Source organism: Accipiter gentilis, chromosome 17 (genome assembly GCF_929443795.1).
Source record: "Accipiter gentilis chromosome 17, bAccGen1.1, whole genome shotgun sequence".
NCBI lineage: Eukaryota > Metazoa > Chordata > Aves > Accipitriformes > Accipitridae > Astur > Astur gentilis.
In genome coordinates, this window is record NC_064896.1 from 3438460 (window position 1) to 3457503 (window position 19044).

The window sequence follows — 19044 nt, forward strand, 5'->3', positions numbered from 1 at the left end:
GAGTCATCCTGACCATTGCTATGACCTGGCTGTCTCCAAGGATTTGAAAGATTGCTGCTAGCTTTTCTTTTCAGAGTTTCAACAGAGATCAGGGACATTTTATTCTTTGCCTCCTCTTTTTTTGGCTCTGTGGGGTTCAGAAGTCTCTGAGGTTTTTTTGCAGCCAGCTCAAGAGACTAAAACCATACTGAGCTTGAACCAGGGCCCAGACATTGCTAGCTGAGCACACCTCTTCTATTTGAGGCTTTTAAGAAAAGAGATGATGGGGAAATGACCATGGGAGTTGATAGTACTGAGCCCTGGGCAAAAGTCCAGCCTTGAAGCAGGGACCATGTCTTGCTTCAGTCATGATTACAGAGACCTTTCACTCCAAGCATGAAGAAAGTCTTTCTGGCATGGGAAGTCTGCCCAGCCAGAAATGCATGGGGAGATGCTGCCAGCACCTACAGCTGGCCTCCAGTAGCAGCTGTAGAATGGCTTAATCCACACTAACCTTGATGATGAAGCAAATGCACCCAAGCACCCAGGAAGAACCTCCTTGCAGAGCTGGAGTTACATGGCTGCTGCGTCCTCTGCACCAGCCGGGTGAGCCATGAGTCGGGGCTGATGTAGGGGCAGTGCTGGCCTTGTAAAATCAAAGCTAGAACATGGAAAATACAGGGTGTCAGCTGTGTGCTCAGCACCTGCTGAGCTGATGCCTGTAATGGCATATGGGCTGCGGCTGTGCTGCCCAGAAACCATATGTGGGTGCTGGGAATCAGCCCTCATTCCCAGCTGATGGGCTTTAACAGGCTTCTGGACCACTTGGGGCAGGGGTTAGCCATCTGGTGTTGAGGGGCTTGGGGAGTCTTGCCCTGAACTTGGGGAGTACTGCTGCCCATGCTGGAAGGAAGCAGAAAGTTTCTTGGGGCTTGTTGGTCCCCAGGTTGTCTGGTCGCTTTTGTTCGCAAGGGACAGAGCCTTTCATTGTACATCGGTGAAGGTGCATGTGAGCAGTGGGGCTTGTAGAAAGAGCCTGGCAGGGGTACAGGCCCATACCCCAGCACCCAGGGCTTGCTCAGCGGGGAGGGCAGGCTTCTGCAGGCACCCCTCTCTCCACTGATACTCATTGGAGTATGTTAGTGCACCCTGTACCCTTCCCAGGACCTCCGGTCAAGCTGCAAGGCTCACCTTGAACCCTGGGGAAACCTGCTGGGTGCCAGCTCCCAGTGCACATGGCTGAGCCCAGACTGGTGGGCAGCTCTGCCTCTTTTGCAGCACAAAGCTGTCAGAGGAGCATTTCAGGAGGATACTGCTCTGGTCACACCACAGGGCAGCACCGAGGTGAGCCAGTGAGATGCCATCAGGGCTGGATGTACCAGGGGGAAGGTGGAGAGGGGGCTGGGAGGTGATGGGGCACAGGCAGATGTTCACCTCAACTACAGGGCACTTGTCGGGGCAGGTGACTGCAGAGGGGACAAAACCAAGCAAACATCAGTCGTAGCCTCCAAAGGGCAGCACATGAACCTGCAAAACTGGACTTACATCCTCTGTTTGTCACCAAAGGTGGCTTTGCCAAGAGGCTGGTCCCCTCCTGATTGAGGCACACAGAGGCAGCAGGAGTGACTGGAGGGACAGTCCCCATGGTAAAAGAGGCCACGCTGTGTCTGTTTACAGGGAATAAGTGGAAAAGTCTCTTGCAGAGGGTGAGGAATAACCCCCCTCCTTATCCCCAGGGAAAGGGCAAAGAGCCTTGGGTTTATCTTGCAGCAGGAGAGATTTATGAAACATTCAAACAGCTGCTGGTGGGGATGGTTTTCCCTTGGCCCCTGGGCTGGAGGGACCCATGTGCCCTGTGCTGCAGCAGAAATCACCCAGGGCTGGTTCCACGGATACTTCAAGCTGAACAAAGCAAAGGCTCCCATGGAAAAGGGTGTCTGACAGCGCAGCCACCCCGCTGTGCCGGTAAGTCTCCAGGGGGCTGGGTCAGGGAACAGATCCAGCTGGAAATTAGCTCAGCCTGGGAAGCTCTGGGGAGAAGCAGGATTGCTAGGGCTGTGCTTAGGACAGGGGTGCTGAGCAGTGGATTACACTGAGCAGTGGATCACAGTGAGCAGGTCCACCTCCCTGGCACACTGATCCCCAAACGGGCTGGGATCTGTCACCAGCTGGGGAAGGCAGAGTTAAGCCAGGGTCAGCTGCGCAGCCCAAGGCTTGCAGGACAGAGGCGTTCCTGGCTGTCCCCAGGGGTCACCTTGTCTGTGTCACCTGGCTGAGGTCACTCACTTTATCGGCAAACAGAGACTGAAGGCTACCGACCTGTTTTGGTGGGCTTTAGTTAATGTTTTGCAAGCCCCCTGTTTCCAAGGATGTAAGCAGCCAAGGCACTGCAGTACGTGGCCAGAAACCGATGGGACAGTGAGATGGTTTCCCACTACCAAGAAACTTCTTTTCCCAGGAATGAAGCTTTAAATTGCTTTGCTGGGAAATGAAATGCTGCATGCAGGCCGGTGTTCTAGGCTTAGCCTTAACCAGAGATTGCTCAGGGAGCTCTGAAAGCGCAGGACTGCCTTAGCCCCTGCCAGGACCGTGTTTGCTCCTGCGGAGGAGTCGGAGGCTGCTGAGTACGACAAAGACCTGGGCTGGAGCTTGGACAAGTGCCCTCCCCACACCACAATAGAGCAGGGACAAGTGCTCTCTTTCAGCTGCAACAAGCCAAAGGGCGCTGTCTAGGGGACACAAGGGCATTTTAGCCATTTCATGGCTAAAAAGAGACACAAATATTCCCATGGTGCTTGGAGGAAAAAAGGATGAGGCACCAACCACCTGGCAGCAGCATGGGGAAGCTGTAAGCTTTTCCCTGGAGACAGGACAGTGATGGCCCCAGGCTGGCATGGTTTACAGGCTCTGGGATCCCCCACAGAGCACTGACCTGGTTTACAGTCCTCCTAAAAACAGGCAACTCTGCCATGACCCAGCCTTACCAGGAACTTGATCTTTGTTCCTTCAGGAATCACATTCAGCTGAACAGACCCACCCCAGAAGCAAACACACCAGCCTGGGGCTGGGTTGCGATATCTCCGGTGAGCCACGCTCTTCCTCTCCCCGTTCTCTGGTTATTTCTAGTTCCTCTCCCCAGTCTCACTTTCTTCTTACAGCTGCAGCCCGGGAGGTCAGCTCCTGCCTGTGCTGCCCACCAGGACTACCAGTCCCCCCAGCACCGGTGAGGCGGGACATGGTTTGTGCTTCACTCCTGTGACTGTTACAGGATGCTATAAAATATGCACAGAAAAGAGATGTTTGTACCTTATTTTCTATTTTGCATCATGTCAATTGATCCTAAGGTGTCCAATCATGATGGAGACAGCTGCAAGAGGCAGATCAGGTGTTGGCAGGGTGGAAAACAAGGCAAGAAAACCAGCCAAAGGGCATCAGTGACTGCAGGGAGCTGCTTGTCTCCTCTATAGGCTTCAGCCTAACCGGGAAGAATGATGTGAGGGCAGTGGTGCGGGTCCTGCTTGGCTCCACGTGCTTTGCCAGGGCAGCAGCTGGGAGCCGGGGGGGGCCGCACAGAGGGGAGGGGGGATAGTGGTGAGCTGTGTCTTCGCCAAGAAGACACACAACTCCTACCCACTGGCTGCTCAGAAGAATCAAACCCTCAAAGGGTTTTGAATGCGGGAGCGTGAAGCTGGAGGAGACAACCTCACTAGATGTCAGCAGAGCCACGCTCCTGGTGATCCTGCTCTCAGCCCTTGGCTGATCCCAGGCTTGGCCCTGCTCCCGCCTGTCCCAGTTGGGATCCCACAGACGGAGCCCAGATCTCCTCCGCTCGGGAGCTCGGCGCTGGACGGGCCCCGCTTCCACCCTGCGCTGCAGCAGATGTGACCATCTATGGTAGCGGAGCGGAGGGCAGGAAGCCGCAGTAAAGTCAGCCGACCTTGCTGGGTTTTCTCCTCCTTCCCATCCTGTCAACGTGTCCCAGCCCTTGCCGGGACAGATGCTCTGTTTGTCTGCACAGACCCCCCAGTTCTGAAGGCGGCTTCAACTCCCTCTCCGGGGCTGCTGGGACTGAAAAACACAGAGCAAAGCTCCAGGTCCCTTGCAGCAGGCAGGGACAACTGTTGCCCTTTCTCTAACTGTGGCAGCAAACACCTTTTCAGAGCAAGTCTTGCCCTAATGGTAAAAGCAGACAGCGGAGCCTTCTTTCTGTGGGAACAATCCCCCCGTGTTGACTCCAGGGACCTTTTCCTGACCCCGAGTTATTTTTCCCTTGACTGCCCCGGTCTCGATCTCTCCAGCAACAAAGCCGGGACAACAATATTTATCCATCCTCTACCAAGTGCTTTGAGACCCTCGGATCAAAGAGTGTCTGTGAGCATGAGGCTCCAAAGTGCTTTCTACCCCCAGAAGCACAGCAGCCTTGTAGGAGTCGTTTGATGCTCAGGGTGAGCCAGCGCACACCAAAAGTAAAACCATCTTTGCCGCACAGAGCCCGCCAGGATTTTCCCTGTGTAAGGGTGTAGCTGTTTTGATTGTCAGCAGTTCCCCAGAAGGACCTTTCTCCCATCCCACACCCACCAGACGTATCTTGGAGGGGCCTTGACCTCAGCTCCCCCTGACGCAGCCAGATGCTGTTCCTGAGGGACAGGAGGACCCGATGTCTCCCTTCCACCTCCTCTGCAGCCCCAGCCCAGCCTGCCTTGCTCCCCAGCCAAGCCCTGTCCCTGCAAGGCCAGGACGATCCCCCTCCCCAAGGGGGGGGGCTCATCCCATCTAGCCCCACCCTGGGGGCCCAAATTTGCAGCCCCCAGCCACATCTCTAGGGCCCCAACCTCCGGCCTAACCCCTTTCCCAGGGGTCCCTGCCTCCTCCCAACACCCCAAAACCATCCCCAACCCCTCTCGGGGGGGTCCCAGACCTCCTGAGGACCCCAACAGCCCCTCCTGGGGGGACCGCAGCCCTCCGCCAGACCTGCCCTGGGGGGGTGGGTGTCTCGGTTCCTCCAGCCCCTCTGTGGGGGCCTCGGGCACCTTCAGGATCCCGGAGACACCCCCCCCCCCCCAGCCCCTCTCCGGGGGTCCCGGTGCTCCATGGACGTCCTGGCCCCCACCCCGGGCACCCTCGTGGCCCCACCCCCAAGGCAGACCCCGCCCCTTCAACCCCACCCCTCACCCTTTCTAACCACGCCCCTAACCCCACCCGCCAATCACAGGGCAGCGGCCGACCGAAGATGCTCCCTGCCGGCGCCGCGCCGCGCTGTGCGTACTTCCGGTGCGCGGGGCGGGGGCCGGAAGTGGCGGAGCGCGGGGGGTGCTGGGCGGCGCCGGGCGGCGGCGGCGGCGGCGGCGGAGCAGCGGGAGAGCGGCGGGGAGGTGAGCGCCGGAGCGGGGAACGGGGGGCTCGGCTCGGCTCGGCTCCCCGCCGGGGATGCCGACCCTGCTCCGGAGCCGGTATCAGTGGGACGAGACTCCCGGTGGGGGAGCCGGCAGCGGCCGCGCCGGGGCTGGCCGGGGGGCACCGGTGATGGGTCGGGCCTGCCCGGGCTCGGTGGAACGGGGATGGGGGGGGCGGTTCCGTCCGCCGCTGCCGGAGCCGCGCTGGGTGGGCGCAGGGAGACGGGAGGGGCTCCGGCCCGTCTGTTGGGGTTAAATCCGTTAAAAGCGGTGTTTTCGGGTGAATTTAGTCACGAAACGGTGAAAACTCCCCCGACGGGGTTGTTACCGGGGTCCGCTGCCACCCGTGGCATCGGGCGGGGCGGCTTCGGGCCTCCGTGGGGCTTCCTGCGCCGGAGCGGAGGCGTTTCCTGCCGTGGGGGGGCCGGGCCCGGGGGTGTTTCAGCACCCGAATTCTTCCCGGGACGGCGCGGGGGGGGGCGGGACGACGGATGGACGGACACGGACACACAAATTACCGAGGTCCGGTCCATCCCCACCGGCGCCGCTCGGCCCGTTGCGGTGGGGTACGCTGTCCCGGTGGAAGGACGGGCTGGTGGGGGGGGTGTCTGTACCTGCACCCCACAACCTGGGGGGGTTAATCCTGCCCCGGTTCCCTCCCCTGGAAGCCGCGAGGGGGGGTTACCGGGGCTGGTAGCTCCTGGATGACTCCCTCGGGGGGCGGTGGTGGTGGGGGGGTGCCCAGGTGATATATCCAGTTTTCCACGACAGGACTGATTCGGCGCAGCCTGAAGCGAGGGTGTTTCTGTAGTTTGTGCTTCCAGGTTGTTCTCTCTATCTTGCTGGGGTTGGGGCGGTTCTCAGCCTGTTGCTGACTTCTGCCTTTTGCGTTTCGGTGGTGATTAGGATGGGATAAAGGTGTGATTGCTTTGGATTTTGTGATAGTGAAATGAAAAAAAAAAGGTAATGGGCGTTTCATGCATCAGGTCATAGGATTTCAGGCATCGGCTTCTGGAATTCCCCAAGACCTGGGAAACCTGAAAAATCACTGAAAAACCAGGAATCCGTGACGTCGAGAAACTGCTGTATTCCTTTTCTCTTCCTGGCGCGATCCTTGTGTCCCTGGAATATCGCTGAGCTTTCTGAAAGCCAAAAATACCCCCTATTATTCATGTAACAAAGTTCAGCCAAGCAGCCTCTGCTCGAGCAGGCACAGCTCAGGAGGGATGCTGACGAGGTTCGATGCTCTGAATTCCTGATATGGAGCTTGGTACTGCATCCAATTTAGCTTAGATCTGAGATCCTCAGTTACTTCCCTGGTGGATTCATCACCCTGGCAGGGAATGGAAATGAGAGGAGCATAGCAACAGAGTCTGGCAAGTGCAAATCTCCTATTTCATATAATTGTGAAGAAAAAGGAGTCCTTGCGCTCGCTCTAGTGCAGAGCGAAGTCATACTTTAACCATCTCTTAATGTTTGAGTAAAAATACCAAATAATATTTTTAATGACTTCAGTAGGATTTGTTATTTGGGAGAGCTTAAATAGGGTCCAGATGGATTTATTTTTTTTAAAGCACTTTTGGTTTTCTAAATAAAGTAGATCTGAAATACCAGAAGTAGACACCATGGGTCCTGGAGCAATGTCAACAAGTATTGTACTATAAACAGCAGAGATCTCTGTCTTGGCAGCTGCTGGGACTAGCAATAGCTGCCTTGTGTTTGTGGCTGGTCCTGACAACTGAGTAAATTCAGGCATTTGAGTCCTGTCTTGCTTCAAATAATTCCTTACTTGATGAGCTGAACTGTTTAAAAAAAAAAAAATTCTTTGGGCTTTTGGAAGATATAAATGTTGGAAATCATCTGGTAGCTGATCCCCTGAGATATTCCAGTGTCAGCTCAGAAATAAACTGTGGTATGTTCTTAATTTAGTTGTCCCTTCTTTATTTCTTTTGCCTGTAAAAACAGGAAGTAGCTGATGCAAATTTCATGTTGCTGACAGCAGTTTGTTGGGCTTCACAAAAGCTGAATCTGAACAGAGGCGTAGGTTTGGCTTGCTTTGGCTATAAAACTAACATTTGTGTCTTCCAGAATGTCTAAGTGAGGACCCAGGTTAGTGTGCTGTCTCGGGCAACCGGAAGAATTTAATTTATACTGGTTTTATGAGAAGTTGCTCACTCCTCTGAGGACCGGCCTTTGGCTAGGACGTGCCGACTCCTCGATATTCTCCAAACAGGAAACTCCTCTTACTGTGTTGTTGCACAGGATCGGCTTTGGGATAGCTAGTGTTCTTACAAATAAAATCCCTTCCTTTTATTGCTCTGATCAGTATATCAAAACAGTCTAGTTGTAGATGAAAGCCTGTTTGCTGTACATTGTGTTCAAAGCCATGTTCCCAAGCTTTGATGGAAATAAAGGCTAGTTAATAGATTAACCAAATGTGCTATGAAAATGAATGGACTTTCTGGCCCAGGGTGAAATGTGTGTTTGCTGTGAGTCCATAGCTTCCGCTCCATTGGTAATCAAAGTTCAATTGAATTTAAACAAGACCTAGATTTAAATCCTGCATTATAGTCCCAAAAGGGAGAGCTTCATCTCAACTCCACTCCTGTCAGCTGGAGAACTCTAACCCCTGGCTGCATGCACAAAGTAGCTTTAAAGCCTTTCTCATTCCTCCTGAGCACAGGACGATGTGCTGAACAAAAACGATGTGCTGAACAAAAACGACTCTTCGGTGATCTGTGTGTCTCAGCTTTGTGTTTAAAGAAGGCAAATGAGATCCGATTATATGTACTGTACTGAGATCCCTGAAGACAGTTTGTCGCTTAGTGACAAATTATTTCGCATTTGAAGTGATCAATAGACAAAAACACTGTTTAGATGTAGCCCAAACAGGTCTACTTTGTGATCTTTTTTTTTCCCCCTTTGCTAAATTTTAATCTCTCTGGATTGCAAACTCTGGCTGTTGATGTTAGTTACAACTAAATCTTTTTATTTCTTTCTGGATGGTATGTAGGTAGCAGAAAAAGCTCCATGCACAGGGCAATGAGCATAGTAAGGGTGAATCAAGATTGCTTTAGCGAGGAGTGACTGAGATATAGCTGTCTGCTCTAGGACTTTGTGCTGCCTGCACTTAGTTCTGATTTTGCTGCCAATTTACCAAGTGACTTACCTTGCGAATTGTCCTAATGCTGCCCATTAAACAGAAATTAAAAGGAGTTCACCATCTGCCAGATAGCACAAGGTTTACAAAGCTGGTATTGAGCACTATGAATTTATGGCTTCTGTCAGGGAAATGCAGGAAGGGTGTGTCAAATGGCAAGGAGATTGGAAGGAATCTGAATCTCAAGGAATACTTTCTTGTTAAAGGACATTAATCCTGACAGCGTATCTAGAACTGATGCGATATGCTCCTCACAACAGCATGTTTTATTGCTGGGGGTTGGAAGCAGCTTTCCATCTGGACTTTCTGGTTTGTAATCCTGATTTGAAGTGCAGTTTGCTACTCGGTAATGGGGCTGATCAGATTAGAGCCTCGTGTGGAATGTGATGGGGATCAGTGGTGCAGAACAGCAGCTTGTCTGCCTGACACTCGGTAAACCTGGTGTCCTTCCTGAACCCCCTGTGTTAACACCCCTCTATCTTGCTGCACTCTTGAAGCATGGGAGAGTTTCTTTAACAGGTGGCTCTTTTGGGGAAAAAAACCACCCTTCTTTTAGTGTGCTGAGAGCGGGGGAGGCAGAGCCCCGCTCTTGGCTGCGCTCCCACTTGAAGACGTGAGCCCCATTCTGGATGCTTTGTCTTCGGCTGCAGCAGAGTGCTGACGATCCTGTGGTCAGGATTTCTACATTGTACAGAATTAAAAAAAAAAAGGTATTCATTACTGTTGATTATATGGGTGACCGCCCACAAGTTTCAGCCGCTGAACTTTTTTGTCTCTGGAAGCCATCCAGTTACTGCTGTCCAGTCTTATGCACAGTATCTCCTCTGGCTTACTCTTCTTGCACAGAGGAGGAAACCGCTTTCTTCCTCTTGGAAGGGGGGTGGCCTCTCCCTCGCCTCCTCCACCCCCTGCCCCCCTCATCAGTGCTGCTTCTCCTCATGCAGGCAGGCGAGAGAGGAGTGGAAAATGGCCTTTTTTGTCTTGTGACATCAGTGCCGTTTGTGACTAATGCTGGATCTGCCCCACATCCTCTGGAAATTGGGTGAAAACATGCACTTTGGAGTAGGGCTGAGAAGGCTTGTGAGCAAAAGCAAAACCCTAGTTAGAACTTCAGGTTTTGTTTCTGAGGGAGATCTAGTATCAGTTTGTCAATGCAGCTGGGTAAACCCTGTCTTCCTTTTTGGGTATGCTGGGGAATGTGCTGGGAAGGACATTCTCCTTCAGGCGGGGTTTTGAGCTCTTGCAGGCTGTTGCAATAAGAAGGAAGCTGTGTTCGGGACATAATCGTGATTCATATCGTAAAATCTTTCAGTGAGTGGTGATAAGATAAAAATGCAATTGGTGACTTGCTACTCCCTCCCTGCATTCTCTGTGCATTAGTGTACTTGGAGCGTGACTTGTCTTGCTCCTTGGTGCAGAGTCTCTGCAAAGCAGTAATTAATGGAAAGTTTATGTGACTCTTAAGACTTTTCCAGATGAGATGCTACAAATTACTTGCGTACCTAAATCACTCTCTTGTGCAGTGCCTGCAGAGTAGGTTCTGCAGTTCAGATACCAAAGCCTGTAGAGGGAGAATATGAACAGGGGCACATTGTTGTGGAAGCAGCTATGCCTTCGTAGCTTGTGCAGCTGCTCATCTTAGCATGTGCCAGGGTGGCTCGTTCTGCACACTGATGCTCTACACTGTAGCGATGCTGGAGTTATAGATGTGCCTTGGAGGAATTCAGGACTCTGGGAGGTCCCTGTGGATGCGTTTGGAGAATCAAAACCACTAGTTCTAACCTGAAGTGTGTGAACTCCCAGCAAAACAGTTGTACTTTATTTGCTATATGGTGACAGCTGGAACTTTGGCCAAGAATTGGCTGCAGTGAGATTCTGTGCAGACCTCTGTTTTATAGAGTGGTGTCAATACAAGGTTAGAAGATGAAAGTTTTGTATTCTTACATGTGTAAGAAGTCCTTACAATGGAATAGAAACTATGTGGCCATTAAGGAGTAACTGTGGCAATAGAAAGTTGCTGCATGCGTGGCTGTTGTGTAATCCAAACGTCCTTGCTAATGTGAGGGTACCCTGCTGTCCATCATCAGGGTACAGAGCTAGGCAGAAATTATTCTTCTGGAACTGGCAGAGCTTGTACCAGACAGCTGATAAACCCTCCTCAATATTTAGTATACGAGTTTCATACTGTCAGAGGATGTGAATAACTGTATGCTGCCTGTGCAGGTTGTGGACAGCGGTAGATATGGAAAGACTGGTTGAACGGTTGGAGAAGGCTGTGGAGCGCCTGGAGACGGTGTACCAAGGACCTGGCATGTGTGGAGATGGCTCTTCCAAAGGTAAAGCCCAAAGCACCTCCCCAGCAGCAGCATCTCTCTGGAGTCCCTGTGCTGAAGCATTGGACATCAGCAGTAGCTGTTGCAGAGCAGGCAGTGCTCATGCAGGGCATGCAAAGGGCTGTTAGATGAACTGGCTGTGCACAGAGGGGAAGTGACTTCTGCAGCAGATACTGCGCAAACGCCAAGAGGCCTGCGGTTACCGTCCTGCTAAGATAAGGACTTCCTGTGGCTGCAGCGCTTCCCTCATTTGCGTTCAGCTGCATGCTTCGGGCTGAGCCTCCTGCATTCGGTCGATGTGACCCGGGGGGGGGGAAGGTTCAGCGTGGAGCGGGTGGCAGCCCAGGAGCGCAGCGCACATGTGCGAGTGCTCCCAGCCCAGGAGCCCACCTGGTGCCTCTTGGTGATACCTGTGCTCTGGTTCCTTCTCTGCAGGAGTGGCTCAGTACGTGCAGGCTTTTGATGCCCTTCTGGCTGGCCCAGTAGCTGAATACATCAAGATCAGCAAAGAAGTTGGCGGCGATGTGCAGAAGCATGTAAGGACTCACGTTCTTCTCCCTCCGCTCTAAATAGATGCCGCTCGTCCTTCAGGGCTGTTAAGGGCCAAGTTTGCTGTCAGTGTTTGCATTCCTTTAGCACCATATCCTAGGACGTTTGTAATCCCTGAGGATTCAAAACAGATACAGACGCCCAGATAACCTCCAGCAGATTGCCACCTACACACACATGATGAATCAAACCTCCTTCTTGAAATCTTTGGTAGTTAGGTGCTTAGCTCTCTTTACAGGCTTTGGTGTGTGCTTTTAGGAGGCCTGTAAGCTACCCAGCCCAAGAGCTGTTGCAGTCTTGTGAGTTTTGTCTGAGGATTGGTGTCTCCAAGAATGTATGCTTTGAGATCAGCATAGCTGCTTTCTTACAGACTAGGAACTGCAGGCAGCGGAAGCTTGAATGACTGTTAGCGTTACACTGGGTACAAGGGAAGTGCTCTCATTTTTCTCTCTATTCTTAGGCTGAGATGGTTCATGTGGGCTTGATGAGTGAGAGGGCTCTTCTGGTGACAGCATCTCAACATCAGCAGCCAGCAGAGGTAAGTCTGGGAAATCACTTACCAGTAACCTTGTATGCTCTTACCTCAGAGTTGGAGACGACTGGAAGTGTAGGGGAATCTGGGCTGTTACAGTTGCTCCAAAACAGGAACCAAAGGAGAACTGGAGATGCTTGCATCCATGGGGTGGAACTTGCTGCAAGTGTGAACTATTCTGGGTGCTCACCCAACACTGAGAAGAATTGCAGAGGTTGATTCTTAGAGCTGCAGAACTGGCATTTTCCAGTCATTAGAGCAAAAAGTTTTCTGTAGCTGTCAGAGCAGCTTGTGAGTGTCATCTCACAGCATCTGTCTCAAGTTTCACCTGGCACCAACACTGCACAATCACTGTTCCTTGAGGATGCAACCTGCAGACAGGAACTTGTCTGAGACAGGAGCCACAGTGGGATTTGCGTAGAGCGTGCTTTTCATTGCGTGATGCTTATAGACTTTCAGGCATCAAACTCCTCCTGAAGTATAACAGACACTTGTCTCTATTGAATGGCCTCTGAATAATAGCTAGGCTTTTAGGATTGATTTGTCCTTAGCAAGTAATTTAACACTTTAGCCTAGGCTGCTGCTTCTCAGCAGGATGTGTGACTGAGAATCTGATCCTGAATGCATTGGCTTTTCCCTGCTGAGAACTGTTTTTCCTGAGCAACAGGATCCCTCCTTGCTTTTCTTTGCAGTTATTATCTGGCTCAGTCATGGCTTCTACTGTTACATTGTGGTAGCTGGATTTCTGTGTTACTTTCTTATTCACTGCAAAATATATCTGCATCTTTTTTCCCCAAAGTCAGCATTGGAGAGTTGTTTATCTTTCACTAGGTTTGCCAGGATGCTGCTTATAAATTCCACTGACACATTATTTAAATAAAGGATTATGAACAGAGAACAACCTTAATCTAGTGTAGGTCTTTGTGCAGGTTGTCTTGCAGGAGTCTAGTTGGTTCTGGAGTAGCCAGTTTAAAATGCAAAATGTATGAACTTGTGGCAAAGGATTTCCCCATCCTGTTACTCAATAGTGGCACTAGGCTGGAGCTTCTGAAAGTGTACCCTGGCCAGTGGTGCTCGGAAACTCTTTGTTTTTATCTAAACAGAGGAAGGGACAGCAAAAGGAAAAGCCAAGGCTTTGAAAAGTAAGATTTGGTCAAATTTGTCCCTCACTGGTGCCACCAGCAGGAGACTTTCTGATCTTAAAGAGAAGTCGCCTAAGAGGCATCTCTGGAAATGTGTAATTGGCTGCTCTGCTCTGACCTCGGAAGACTTATAAGCGCTTTCAGTCGGCATTCCTAGTGGGCAACACACAAACAATTTTTATCATCCAAATACTAAAGGGTTGGATTGACTTGAGAAGTAACTTTAATCCTGAAGTCTAGCTTGATAGGGTGAATTGAGAACTTGCTGCAACTCCGATTGTAATGCAGGCTGTAGATCCCAAACTACAAAAACCTGCATAGCACCCCTTTCTCTAAGGGTTTGTAAAGGAGAGGAAAAATTTGACAAACTGTCTTGGAACAAAAGAATCCAGGAAAGGCAAATGCTATTTCAGTCCTTGTTACTAACAAGCTCTGTCAGTGTCTCTTGGATTGAACATGAGTCACAGTTCTTGGCGTACTCCCATAGTACCAATCCGGTTGGGAGCTATGACTTCAACCCTGGAGGAGCTAGGCTGTGGGACCGAGCTCTGCTTGTGGGGAGGGCCAAGCCTGGACAGGAGCTGTAGCAGTAACTTGTGCCAGTTGGAATCTTCCTCCTAGTGACCATCATCTTAGCAGAGCCGCCCATGAAGATGTGCAGCCATTCCAGGGCAATACTAATATACTTCATTGTTATTGTCCCTCTTGTCCTGCAGAATGCATTCTCATCACTTCTGAAACCGATTTCAGAGCAAATCCAGGTGGTGCAGAATTTCAGGGAGAAGAATCGGGGTAGCAAACTGTTCAATCACTTATCGGCAGTCAGCGAGAGCATCCCAGCCCTGGGCTGGGTGGCCATGGTAAGAATTCCAGTAGGAAATGGTTTCCTTGGGCTGGTGAGAAAAGTCTGGATCCCTGGTCAGCTGTGCCATGCCAATGTGTTCTTTCTTCTTTAGGCTCCAAAGCCTGGTCCTTATGTGAAGGAAATGACTGATGCTGCCATGTTTTATACCAACCGGATCCTCAAGGAGTACAAGGATGTGTAAGTTCACCTTCTCTCTTAAAGATGTCATTGAACACAGCTAACTGCGTATGTAGGGGCTACTCCAGTGTCTAACCACAGCTGCCTTGATCTTTAATTCTTTCTTTTTAAAGGCAGGGCATATTTATAAAACCTCACTTTAGCTGTTCTTCCCTGATCCTTAGACAAGGTTCCTTGCATTCATGTTGCAGCTGGAATCTCTGGTAGAAAATGTATTGCTGCTCTTGGCTCAGCATCATCTGGTGGCTGAACTGTTTCCCAAGACAGCAAGTTGTGCCTCGGGAATGGGTCTTGTTGGAAGTACCAGACTCCTCAATTAAAATGGGTTACAGGGCAGAGCAGGCTTGTGGCCTTCTGCCTGCAGGTACAAGATTAATTCTAAAGCTAGAATGCAGTGCTGGAGGTGCAAGGCTGCCAGGCTGGTCCAGCTGTGTCTTGCCTGTAGGCTGAGAGGTGGAGAGATGTAAAGAACCAACTGTAGTCCTTGGGTTTTAATGGCAAATGCACCTGCTCACTCCTTGTGACCTCCTTGTGTCCTCAGAGATAAAAAGCAAGTGGACTGGGTAAAAGCTTATCTGAGTATCTGGACAGAGCTGCAGGCCTACATCAAAGAGTATCACACCACAGGGCTGACTTGGAGCAAAACGGTAAGTGCTGGCTACATCTGCAGGAGCTTCTTGGATGAGTATTGCATGATTATTGCAGCAGATATGGAGCTTGTGCAATCGCCTTTCCTCTTGCCGGCCTCTTACAGGGTCCTGTAGCAACAGAAGGGGCTAAATCACCATCCGCTCCCCCAGCTGGGGCTGCGCCTCCCCCACCAGGCCCTCCTCCCCCACCTGCTCCTGCCCCCACGAGCTCCAGCACAGATGACTCTGCCTCCCGCTCTGCGCTCTTCGCCCAGATCAATCGGGGAGAAGGCATCACCTCTGGTAGGTGGAAGTAGCTAGCGGAGGGAGGGCAGCCACAAGTGAGACTACTGTTGTGCTGCAAATCCTTGTTTTGCCACTGTCCCTCAATACACCTGCTTAGAAAGTAGCTTGCAGTAACAAAAGACCCTCTGGTCTGAGCGTGGTGCTGGGAGCCAGAAGCAGCTCTGAGGCAGTTACAGGGACAAAGAGAGCACACTTGAGTTAGCATTCTCAGCCTCATCTGTCAGGTGTAGCAAGAGATTAAACTCTAGCTGGAACAGAGAGAGGGAACCCTTTGGTTGCCTGCACATCTCCTATTTGCACCTATTTGTATTTGCACAGGACTTACCCCTTTTTTGTGTTACCTGGTTAGCGTTATCAGGATAGACGTGAAACAAAAGTAAGGTGCTTGGCTCAAGGCTTTTACCAGCTGCAGAGTAGAAGAGCCAGTGTCTTCTGGTTCTACAGTACATCTTGTGTTCTTGTCAGTATTGCATCAGTGTTTCTTGCTCCCTCTTTCACTTGCTGTCACTTGTGCTTGGGCTCAACTTAGGCCCAGTTTCAATAATTTGCATTTCGAAAAATGTTATCGCGCTGGTTGTTGTAATCACTGATGTCTGGTGTTTATGAAACTGCATTCTTGGAGGAGAGCTGGATCTCAGGTTTGACTTCTTTTGCAGGCTTAAGACATGTTTCAGATGACATGAAGACCCACAAGAATCCAGCACTGAAGAACCAAGGGGGTCCTGTGAGAAGTGGACCCAAACCTTTCACTGCTCCCAAACCAGCCTGTAATGCTAATCCCTCCCCAAAAACCTCTCCGAAGGCACCTGCGCTGCTAGAATTAGAGGGCAAAAAGTGGAGAGTGGTGAGTGCCTGGCATTGGCATGAGTGGGTTGGAGGGATGGGAGCTTTGCAGCAGGGAAGGAGGGTCTCCTGAGGACCTTTCTTGTAAGAGGCACCAGCCCGAAGGCACACGCGGTTTACTTTTAAAGGGTCTGCACTGCCCTGCTGTACACATGGACTAATTGGTCTGCATTCCAAAAATAAAGGGCGTTTTTGCTGCCTTTTCAGGAAAACCAGGAGAATGCCACTAACCTGGTAATCAGCGACACAGAGTTGAAACAGGTAGCATATGTTTTCAAGTGCACAAATAGTACACTCCAAATCAAAGGCAAGATCAACTCCATCACCCTCGGTAAGTGGAGAAACACGGAAAACTGCTTCTGTGTGCTGGTCTGTTTGCAGAAGGCTGAATCTCCAAAACCTTTCTCTGACTTAATCTGTCTTTTCTTTGCAGATAACTGTAAGAAACTAGGTCTGGTGTTCGATGACGTGGTGGGCATCGTAGAGATCATAAACAGCAGGGACGTTAAAGTTCAGGTGAGTGCCTGCAACCTGTTCTCTGGCTGGGGTGTGACTGCTGCACTGTACAACAGGGCATCTGCAGCATCTGCTCCTTTGAGTAGGTTTATTTCCAGAATAGGAATGTGCATCTGTGGAGAACATTCATGAAACACCATCTGTCCTACTGCTCTGCAGCTCACCCTGCCCAGCCCTTACGAAGGGGCTGAAATTTGCCTCACTGGGCTGCTTCAGGGCTCTAGGTAAAAGATTAGTCTCTGTGAGGTGGGCAGCATGATATGACTGCTGAAGTAGGAGGCCAGCAGTAGAATCTACTCTGATTCCAGTTCTGGTATCTGATTTGGAATGGTCAGCTTGTCCAGCGTTCACTGTAGTTTTGTTCTAAAGAGATCAAAACACGAAACAACTTTGGATTTTTGCCAAGGCGGGCATACTGGAATCCAGTGTGTCTGCGGTGGGCGGGTTGGAGTCAAACCTCTTGCCTTGAAGGCAAGCACAAAAGAAAAACATTGCAGTTGCCCAGTTCAAAATAATGCTCCTCTAACTGCTGCTTTGACTACTCTGCTAGGTAATGGGTAAAGTGCCAACAATTTCCATCAACAAGACAGACGGTTGCCACGTGTATCTGAGCAAGAATTCCCTAGACTGTGAAATCGTCAGTGCCAAGTCATCAGAGATGAATGTCCTTATTCCCACAGAGGGTGGTGACTTTGTAAGTGTTAGTTTTGAGATCATTGTGGAGGTCTGCTTGGGATTGGGGTAATGCAGGGTGGGATTCGTATTTTGAGCCCTGCAGGGAATGTCGGTTATAGTGAGGTCTGGAGGGACAATTCTAGACTCTAGACTTCAGAGGTCACAAAGTATGGTCAGATGTTAAAAGCAGCAGCTCAAATTGTTTGTCTTTAATAGTGAGATACTTGCTTTTCTGTGAGAGCTACTTCTTCAGGATTTCTTGGGGGCAGAACAGGCAGTGTTTGTGGTACAGCAAGGGACACAGCATGTATCTAAGAAAAGAAATGCTTAAAGCAGTGGGAGGAGTTACTGGTCTCAGTCATAAACTGATTTTGACAACAGATTTCTATTTTTACCCTCCAGACTGAATTCCCTGTCCCAGAACAGTTCAAGACAGTGTGGAACGGTCAGAAGTTGGTTACCACCGTGACGGAAATTGCTGGTTAAGCAGAAAAGCTCCAAGGCTCATGCCCTCCCCTGGCCCTGCTGTGGGACAAATCTGCTTTCAGATGATTCTCTTAGATTTCTTGTACCTTTCTGCTCTCAAACTGCTTCTCTTCTACCCGAGAGACACAGCTACCTGCCGTCACTGAAATACCTCTGCCTGGGGTTTGGTGTAGGTGGCGGGTCAGTTATTGTCCACATCTATTAGCAGGAAGGTGTATTGTTTTGGTTTGGTTTTTTTCTCCCCTTGTCTGATCTAACTGCACCAATTATCAAGTCAGATTTTCGGTGAACTTCACAGCCAGTACTGGCAGTTGGCTTTCAAGAGTGTTGTTTGGGGTTTTTTTTGTATTGCCTTTAAGCAAACTGTTCATGTGAGAGGAATGGATTGTTGTCCCCTTTTTAACAAATAATGGTGTCTGTTGGGGTCCAGCATACCCAGTTGCTATGGCAAATGTCTCAAGAAGGTCCTAGAAGCTGCTAATTCCAGCTCTATGTACTAGTTGGTGGCATTACAGGACATGGGAATGGCTTTGTCGGACCAAAGGCTGAGGACCTGGCCCGTAGCATTCCACCCTGATTTCTCTTTCATCATTCCTACTAGCTCAGTGTATTTCTGATTGTGCCATGACAGGAGGCTTTATATTAACCAGTGCCACAGGAAGACTGCAGTGGAGTAACTGCGGTTACCCCCCCGCCCCCAGCAGTCTGGCTGGTAGCTTGGAGCTGAGCATCTCTTATTTCCATGAGTCCTCCACCTTTGCAAGTAAATCTTTGCCCCAGGGCTTCCTTCTCAGAGCAGCTGAACTCAGGTTCAGTCTTCCAGGGCAGTTCTTCTGAACCTGTCCCCTTCTGCAGAGGAAGGGTCTCCTTCATTCCAGGGTCAGTAGTGCAGTATTGTGAATACCCAGGTTGGATCAAGTCGGTTCATCACTCTCTTCCTCATCTGCAATCAGTCCGCATAAAGTGAATCCTCTCAACCTCCCCTTTCCCATGTTGCTTGGCTCTTTACTTTGGTGGAAGCTTGTAGCCTCTGTTCCAGGGCCCTGGAGCAGAGTGATGGATCTAAGACACAGTACTGTACTGACCCATAAAGGGAGCTGCACGTGCTTTGACCTTCATTTTTCCAATGCCTCGGGTGGCATAAGCATATCTTAAATGCATTTCCTCTGTAAAGTGTCAATGTTCTTTTTCTCTAGGACAAAACTTACAAAAAAATATGCAATTTTTTTTATTTTGAGACTGTCCTGTGACTTGTACTTGTCTTCTCCTGAGGCTTGTGAAAAAACCTTTCTTATGTACTTAAGATTATACAGAAGATAGAATAAAGTTAATGCCAACTTGCTCATTACAGGGGCTCTGGTTTACTCTTTGGGGGCACACGGGACCTCGGGTAGGACAAGATGCCCTTTGCTGCCTAACCCTGTCTACACTGCTTTGAATACTTTCCCAAGGGGAAGTA

General features: G+C 50.4%; 1 protein-coding gene across 5 annotated transcripts in view; it reads left to right on the forward strand.

The window, feature by feature from the left end:
- CAP1 (cyclase associated actin cytoskeleton regulatory protein 1) overlaps positions 1-18933 on the forward strand; it is a 156047-nt gene extending 137114 nt beyond the window's left edge. For 2 of the 5 annotated variants that reach the window (XM_049820875.1, XM_049820877.1), the window contains exons 2-14: positions 5312-5351; positions 10756-10868; positions 11301-11401; positions 11875-11952; positions 13805-13948; positions 14045-14130; positions 14672-14777; positions 14885-15062; positions 15722-15909; positions 16116-16239; positions 16342-16424; positions 16975-17118; positions 17502-18933. In XM_049820875.1, coding sequence (XP_049676832.1) covers positions 10775-10868; positions 11301-11401; positions 11875-11952; positions 13805-13948; positions 14045-14130; positions 14672-14777; positions 14885-15062; positions 15722-15909; positions 16116-16239; positions 16342-16424; positions 16975-17118; positions 17502-17585 — 1410 coding nt within the window. In that variant the 5' untranslated portion in view covers positions 5312-5351; positions 10756-10774 and the 3' untranslated portion in view covers positions 17586-18933. Of the gene's footprint in view, positions 1-5266; positions 5352-5391; positions 5453-10755; positions 10869-11300; positions 11402-11874; positions 11953-13804; positions 13949-14044; positions 14131-14671; positions 14778-14884; positions 15063-15721; positions 15910-16115; positions 16240-16341; positions 16425-16974; positions 17119-17501 lie in introns of those variants that run through there. The other 3 variants (XM_049820874.1, XM_049820873.1, XM_049820878.1) reach the window with 3 other exon arrangements.
- Positions 18934-19044: the final 111 nt, after the last annotated feature.